Source organism: Uloborus diversus, chromosome 4 (assembly GCF_026930045.1).
Source record: "Uloborus diversus isolate 005 chromosome 4, Udiv.v.3.1, whole genome shotgun sequence".
In the NCBI taxonomy this organism is placed as follows: Eukaryota; Metazoa; Arthropoda; class Arachnida; order Araneae; family Uloboridae; genus Uloborus; species Uloborus diversus.
In genome coordinates this window covers 136,917,567-136,926,520 of record NC_072734.1, presented here as the reverse complement: position 1 = coordinate 136,926,520, position 8,954 = coordinate 136,917,567, and the positions used below count along the sequence as shown (strand labels likewise).

At 35.6% G+C, this 8,954-nt stretch overlaps 1 protein-coding gene across 1 annotated transcript; it reads left to right on the top strand.

Annotated features, from left to right (window-relative positions):
- Positions 1-306: 306 nt before the first annotated feature.
- On the top strand, positions 307-1,455 carry LOC129220850 (alpha-(1,3)-fucosyltransferase C-like). The gene has a single exon (XM_054855281.1). The coding sequence runs from the start codon at positions 307-309 to the stop codon at positions 1,453-1,455; it is 1,149 nt and encodes a 382-aa protein (XP_054711256.1).
- Positions 1,456-8,954: the final 7,499 nt, after the last annotated feature.

Below are 8,954 nucleotides of genomic sequence, written 5' to 3'. Positions count from 1 at the left end.
CAAGATAGATATAGAAGAAAGTTTCGTGATACGTACTAGTTTTAAATTTTAATAATGAATTTTCTTTCATTTCAGATTTTAAATGTGGCACCATCTTAACAGAAAGTATCTGCCATGAAATGGGTCTCCTCACATCGAATGAAAAGCTGGGCAACACTGAAAATCTTTTTCATATGTTTTTCCATTGCTCTCTGCTTTAAGGAAATTTATTCGCGCTTGAAATCTTCCAACTACACCACTCTAACAAAAACATTTCAGTTACACGTCGGAAAAAATGATAGCATTAGTTTGGGAAGAGAAGAACCGATGGAATTTCTGTTTCCAGTTATTGAAAGTGAAGTGAAAAGAGTAAAACGCTTCGATAACGAAGATGCAAGATTAATCGGGTTCCAAAAGGGCGCCTACAGTAATGTTAAACATTCAAATTCTGTCCGGAAATTGATCTATCTAGCAACAACATTTTTTGGTGAATGGAATCCCAAGCATTATTATTTTTTACACGAACAAAGTACAACATTTTCTGAATACCCGTGTCCTATTAACAACTGTTACGCTTCGAAAGATCCACTGGACATTCCAAAAGCGGATGCATTGCTATTCCATGTTCGAGATATAGAAGTTTTCAGCATTCCAGAGTATCGCGCTCCTCATCAAGTTTGGATATTATATTCAATGGAGCCACCATGGCTGGAAGTAATCGATATGCAAAGGTTTAATGGCATGTTTAATTGGACTATGAGCTATAGGAAGGGCTCTGATATACCTCTTACATATGGCTTCATTGGCAAGAAACCTCATAATTCTTTAAAACTAACAAAACCACTCACAAGTTCCGATTTGAAAGGCAAGCAAAATAAAGCTGTTTGGTATGTCAGTAATTGCAGGACTGATAGCAATCGAGAAGAATATGTGAAAAGACTGCAGAAGGTATATCCGGTTGACGTTGTTGGCGGCTGTGGTTTGGAAGGCTGTAGACCAGCAGAGACACGAAAATGTTACACTAAGATTGCTCGCAATTATAAATTTTATTTAGCGTTTGAAAATGCCATTTGCCCGAGCTATGTTACAGAAAAACTGTTTAATTCCTTGGAATATAACATTATTCCGGTTACTTTCGGAGGTGCAAATTACACGCGATTGGTTCCGGAGAATTCCATTGTAAATGCCATGGAATTTCAATCACCAGAGGAACTGGGACAATATCTTTGGGAAATTTCATTGAACGACACTCGATATTTGTCACATTTCAACTGGAAAGATGCATTTCGGTCGTATTTACAACCCTGGATGTGCGATTTATGCGCCAAGCTGCATGATGCTGTTATTCCAAGGGCAAATAACGATCTTGTCAATTGGTGGCACGAAGATTTTTCGTGCCTGAGATGGTCAGAAGATAAATTTGAAACTATCAAGAACTATGCATTTCCAACCTATCATAGTAAAACATTTGCGTAAATTCTTTTATATTTCAGCAGATGCAAGAATGCATAATTGACATTAAAAAAAAAAAAAAAAAAAAAAAAAACTACGAGCTCCAAACAAATGTTTTTGAAAATTTTTAATTTTTTTCTGAGAAATTCAAGTTTTTTTTGCAAACGTGGTTTTGAAACTTTGCTTTTTACTTTTTTAAAACGCCCTTTTTGTCTTTTTCTTCTAGATATTTCTGTGCTCTATAACTGATTACTCTGTGTTTCTAACAGTACCAATTTGCATAAATTTCAATCTATCTTTTCTGATTTCCAATTAAAACTGTCATACAAGAATAATACTAATAAAATGTAATTTATTTAAAAAAATTGTACATAGTAAGTGAAGTAATCATCAAAAAAAAATAATAATAATAATAATGGATTGTTCAGTAAGCAATGTGTACAATTTTAATATTAAACTAGCTGCGTGCCCGGCGTTGCACGGGCTACCTAAAAAATGTAAGAGCAGTCCAGTTGATGCTTTTGTAGTACACTGACACTAGTTTCTAACGCGTTAAGGAATAAATAAATGCGCGTAAAGCAAGGTTTGCAAAACACCAGTAAAACATATTTTTGCCAAAACACCTCATCAACGTTAATAATCGTTATCAATGATACAAGTTATGAGTACATTTTCAGTCAGCACAAAAGGGGAAAATATATGCATTATCAACTATAATCTTTACTCACGTTAAACTGAATTACATCTGATAGACTATATCGGAAATATTTATGCACAATAACAATCCGCTTTTTACATAAAATAGTCTACTACCCGGCGTTGCCCGGGTGTTTATTAATGCAACATACCACTCAGATAAATATTTGGATGGATTCTATCCACATGGTCGTACAAGAATTACATCAATCCGTTTTTCAGGTACAAACCCTCAAAGAACTCAAATAACTTGTAAATCACTCATTTACTTTACGACGTGCACGGTCCACCTCGAAAATATAAGTTATGTCAAGTGACGCGAGTTCAATACTCAGACTTGAACCAAAAAAAAAAAGGCCAGCGAAATTTTGCGGCAGATTGCGGAAAACTCCCAAAAAGTAAACATTTTAAATCCCCTGTGATTACAGGAAAAGCCTCAAAACAAAAACAAGAGTTTTACCTGTTCTTATTCGAGAAAAAAAAAATGGCAACAGATCTTTCATCTCAATGATTTTCTTCACCGCTATACATTTTAATAAAAGCGTTGTTGCGGAAAGTTGAGATGAAGCACTGAATAATAATTTAAATGGAGGAAAGCCTTCGAAAAATATGGATTTGATTTTGAAATCTAAGAGTCATAATTAATAGTTTTTAATTGATATCTCCGCTAATTATTATCGGAGGATTATGTTAAATAGCCAAACATGAAGACGGGAAGATGACGAATCCATCGATACCTGGTTCGATGGTCAGTTCACTGTCGTTCGGGAGAAGAAGCTTGGACATAGATAGATAGATACTCAGATTTTATATGTATAAGATAAAAGATAATGTTAAAAGATTTGTACTGTTAAACAAACCTATTCATTTTAAAGCAGACAAATGAAATTTTAAATATATTCTAAATGAATTCATTTAAATGCCTTTGATACAAGAAATTCCTTACATGTGGTTAAAAAATCATTCAAATTGCAGTATCTAAGAATTCAAACTTATATACTATTCTAAAACTTTAGAACACGGAAATAATCAAAGAATATCCAATCCGAAAGAAAGAAAAATAAATACTATTTACATTCCAAAAAAAAAAAAAAAAACAGATGAAAATATGCATTTCTGTAATCGACACTTTTTTCTCCCTTTAATTATTTATCTTTCATGTACTTTATTCACTATGGTATACATTCTCAATTCTTCAGAGAATTTCATGAAACGAAATTTTAAGATATCTTTGGCGAAGTTAAGGAAATGCAAAAGGTTCCCTCAACTCTCTCTGTGGAAATTTTTCGGCACTGAAGTTCTTAAAACGCAAAGATTACTCTTGGTAGCGTTGAGGAAATAGTGAATGTATCGGGTTCTTTCTCTTTATGGACATTTTGAAAATTGACGCTTGAAAAAGGCAATTGTAGTTCGCCGAACTAATATTTCGGAAGTCAGCTACAAATTCCTCTCGAACGATAATTGGTGAGAGGCATCAGGGAATGGCATCAAAACGGCTCGTGAAAGTCAGCTGTGTGTCTATGGGTGAGAGGGGCGGCGGTAGCCTCCCAATCATCATCATGTAAAGAAAGTCAGTCATTTCCTCCTGGCTAAAACTTTATCAAATTATAGTTAAGACAATATTTCGAAGGGAAATAAAAAGTGAGCTGACGTAACGCAGTGAGTTATGAGTCAGCTGGCAAGTGGGAAAAAAACATTAAATAAAAAATCAGTCATTTCCTCTAAGCCAGCAGTTCCCAAACTTTTTAGTTCACGGAATCCTTGATGCTTTGCTTTTACCTCAAGGAACTCCCATCATTGTTTATGACTTAAAGACAAGATGTTAACGGAGGGGGAATGTCTGGGAGTCTAATGATAATGATGAAAAATCATTCGAATGCTTTCTTCTACACAGAAAAAACTATTAATCGCATGAAAAATTTCGTATTTCAACAGATTAACGGGTTTAAAAGTGTGCTGAACGTTGTACATGTTTTGACCATTTTTGGAAACTACTATCTATCAATCTGTTCCGATTCACTGATGATGACTGGGACACGTTAAGTATGTCGTGATCGCAAAGTACTCCACGTGAATATATACCTTTGGTGGTAATGAGCCTGGAGTTGTTCGGCATCTGGTGAAGCTATAAATTACGAAATGCTGATAGATGGTGTGCTATCTATCGTGTGCCGTCTGAGCCTATTTGGACTTCCACCTTAATTGAACTCAATAAAATGGAAGCCCTCCTTCACTGACTTTAATCAAATAATAGTCGCTGCTCGAGCTCGGATATCCGAGTGGTATTAGAAACAACAACATTAATCTGTTTGAGTTTTCATGTATTTGATTGATTTACTGCTGGCGTTCGAATTCAAAACGTAATGCATGGACTTGAACAAAACTTGGCATACATGTGCACCTCATGTGAACTGGTAATGATGAGTTTTGCACTAATATCTGCAGAGCTGCTCATCCGAATGGTTTCTGCTATTAGTCTGCTGTATTTGAAACATTAATACAAGGATTTGCATAAAAATTGGTGCTCAAATGCACCATAATGGGAGAGGAGCAAGGAGCTGATAAAGTTTTTCCGTCATTCCTTTCCAAGGGTTGTCAGAACAAAAATATTGCTTTTTTTCTCGAAAAATTATGTAAGATTTCAAACAAAAACTGAAGAACAAGATATCCTCAAATGAAACATTTTTGTGGATGAGTTTTAAGTTGACTTTGGCATCCATTGATTGCTCAAGGAATGGAGGTACATAGTGCTTTTACCTTACCGTCCTATGTGACTGATGTTCTCTTTCGTAATTCTGCTTCTGTGCATTATCAGAACTAGAACAGTAGCCGCTAGTTTCTGAAATGCAACTTAAACAGCGCTGGTTATTCTAAGGACACTGTAAACCTTTTTTAAATATTTCATTACATATTCTAAAGCTCTCTGAATCCTTTAAAATAAACTATAAATATTAATAATAAATTGATTTAAAACCATTTTTTACAAATATATAACATTACGTATCGTACTATGCAGATTTCCTTTCCGAGGATCACAATGACCCCCCCCCCCCCCGTAATTTTAGGTAACCAAAGACTGCCGTAATTCTAATGGTCGATACCACGATATACACTGGTGTGCAAAAATTAAGGACGAAGTCGAAAAATTAGCAAATCAGCTGAACGAAGAGGCAGAGCGGACAGAAAGACCAATCAGGAGATTAAGTAAGGTGATGTACGGTAGCACATGCACAGATATACAGGCAGACGTAATGGGGGAGTGTCTGGAGTAGTATAAAGCATGTTGTCGGTGTAAGATCAGTATTTCTGGCAAAGAGATTGCACGCCGTATAGCAGTTAAAATCGCACCGAGTTGCTGCCTCAGCGAGAAAGGGCGAATAATCAATCTGTTAGACGACATCTGGATGCTTTTACCACAACCATCGAAACTAGGATGGCCTTCGCAGCCCCTCAAGGCTTCGGCATGAGTCATCAGCAGAAGATTCAAACCCCGCTATCCCACAGGGGAGAAAGAGAAGAGAAGATTTAAACTCAGTGAGTGCAACGGTTGTTTGACAGCAATTGTGTTATTATTGTGATCGCTGTTGATGTCGTCAGATTTATCGCAAAAACAATGGACAGTATTCACCTGACGTCACTGCGGGTAAAAACCCCTCACTGCAGTGCATTGTGGGAACTGTAGCAGACGAAAATCCGGCACTACAGCGTATAATAACACTTGCTTTTGTGTGGCTTATAAACTCTTCCTTCTATTTAAAAATGGCAGGTTTTATACGTTTTTAACTAAGAAACGTTGTAAAAGAATGATGAACGATTCATTTGATACGAAATACTCTCTTTATTATCGTATTTTCATGGGTTTAAAAGCCTCTTTGGTTCCTTATCAGAAACATGGTGAAAACTCGAATTCTATTTTTATTTTCCCCGTTTCTCGCCATTTTTCATGCATTCGTAAGTCTTTTTAAGCCCTATATATACATGTTCATTATGCGCATGAAGTCCAGTAATCCTTAAACAAAACGAGTTTCTTTAGCACTACTGACACTACGTAATTGGTCAAAATACCCGCAGACGGACAGCTGATGGGAGCGTTGCCAAACCGTGAATAAGGTCCATTGCCAAGACATACATTTTTTTAAGTTTGCCTTTACTTATTTAGGATGTGAAAGTGTTTTTTAAAAAGTTATAAATTATGCCTACACCGTGTTGTGTAGCGGGATGCAAAGGAAATTAGTTAGCGTTTATTCCTTCCCTACGGATTTAGATCTGAAAAAGAAGTGGTTGACTGCTATTAAAAAGAAAGATTTTGAGCCTACAAAATATAGCAAGATAAGATATATTTCATTTCTTGATCCTTTTAAATAAGACATGGAAATATAATATGACACACACGACATGAACATGACACGACATGACGACATGATATGACACACACGACATTAAACGAAAAGAGTGTAATGCAACTTTTTTAATAGCTCTTGGAAATTTTCCAGTTTTCATTTACTAGCAAATTTTGCTTGAATTGTAATGTATTTTATGTGACAAATTCTTTATTACTCTTTATAATTTTGCACACAAATGTTCGTTCACTTCAGCTAAAAACTACTCAGTGTTGTGAAAGAGCTTGTATTTAATCTGTTGACACTATTGTTGATACCTTGACAGCAAAAAAAAAAAATAAACTGAATGATTATTTTTATATATAAAAATCTTCTGTGCGGACGTTTGTCACCATAAGTCTTTTAAACGGCTGGACCGATTTTGATCAAATTTTTTGTGTGTAATTAAATAGTGGCAAGCATGGTTTCGAAGCGCGATAGAAAGAATCGGAAACTTTTTTGTTAATGAATTAATTAATTTAAACATTGGATGGTTATATCTCCCAAATGGTTGAGCGAGAACTGAAATAAATATTTAACCCGTTGCCAAAGGACAATAAGAAAGCCAGTTCTGCTTTTTGTAATGAAATTTCCTACTATGATATGTCAATTGAGAATAGATAAAACGTAGAGCGAAAGAGAGAGTGAAGCCTTTTTTTTTCATTTCTTGAAAGCAACGATTTAGGTCCCGAGATAAATTTTAAAGTTAAGTATTGTACTGGAAGGTTCACGCAAAACGTGTGTTCTGTCGTCGTAGTTGAACCATGTCAGTACATTATTAAAGGAAAAGATGATGGAATTTAAAGACGAAACAAATTTCATTATCGTCCAGATAAATTACAAGAGGGTAGTTCTGTGCACAAAAGATCAGTGCAGTGGAAGATCTTTGGTGGAAAGAATAAATTAGGCAATATGAAGTTTTAAAAGTTTTCGTTCAAAAGATCGGACCGCTAACCTGTCGGAGTTCGCTTTGCTCACTGGTCGGCTGGATTACAGCAACGTGGTGACTTGGCGAATTTGGCTATAAACAATAGAGTTGCGTGATCATTTGTTTACATTTTAATGGCTACTGTTAATGTAATTTATTGTATTTTTTGTTTATTTGGCGAAAGATTTCAAAACTGCAAAGAACTGATTTTCGTTTTTAAAGAGTGTTTAGTCATTTTAGTTGAAGAATGTGTTTATTTTTACATCGGGAGGGGGGGGGGGGGGGATGAGTGATTTTCGCTAATTCAGAGAACTATTTTTACCTTCATCATTTTTTTAAACGATATCCTTTCCATTGTTTTATTCTTTTACATATGGTATACCTTCACATACACACACACGACTTCAAACACATACACTCACACACGCCTACGTGCATACACACAGGTCTACGGCACACACACAACTATGCACACGTAACCGCCCTGGAGGAGGGACAGGAGCCGTTTCTAGAAACAATAACTCCATTGAGTAGGGTCTTGTCGCAGTTCGTGATTGCGAAAAACATAATTTGAATTAAAATTTCAGAATTCAAATTAATTCTCTTTTTTCTTTTATTTAAGCATGATTGGGGAATACTTGACACAATGTTTATTTTCAAGGTAGACCGGGCAAAGCAGCTACTGTCTGACCACGGATTGTATGGAAAGACAAACATCCGTTTTACAGCCGGAAATGGACGAATCTATTTTTTTTTAGCGATGCCAGCTTTTGCAGAAGCAGTCTCATTCAAATGAGCGGAATACCGCCATCAAATTTTTACTTTTCCCCCACATTCAGATAGATTCGTCTTTTCTGGACGTTTGAAAATTCCATACAATCCGTGGTTGGACAGTAGTTTTCTATATAAATCTATGTGTAATATGCTTAAAATTTTGAAATCTGATTTTTTTTCCCGTTTTGATCTTAATAAAAATAAGAAATGCTTACTTTTGAAATAATTGCTTGTGTTTTCAAATTTTTTATTTTAAGGAAGTAAATTTTTTTCACATTTCTTGAACCAAGTGTTGATAACACCTTCCGTATCAAAAGAAATTCCTTTTCAGGGTCAAAAATTTTGTTTTTTTGTCGAAGGTGAAGACATGAAAAGCAATGCTTCGTCAAATGACGGACTATAACGAAAACATTACGCCATGAAATCGAATCATTAATTAATGTTAAAAGTTCCAACGAAATGTAAAGTTCAAAAAAGAGTAGTGAACATAAACGTTGTTCCCTACTCAATACCTTGCATTAAAGCTATGTGTTGCAAAGACATACAAAATGTGAATCCATTGGATCCCCGATCTTTAGATTGATTGTGCATAACATGTGGGAGTGCACGTGTTACAGCGCCCTCTCTCGTGACAAAGCATCGTTGCCATGCGAGACAATCCGCAACGATCATAATTTTTTTTTTAAACTCTTGCTTGGCATGGCAGCAGTATTGCTAGTGTTTACATTCTGACTCTGAAGTTCTGA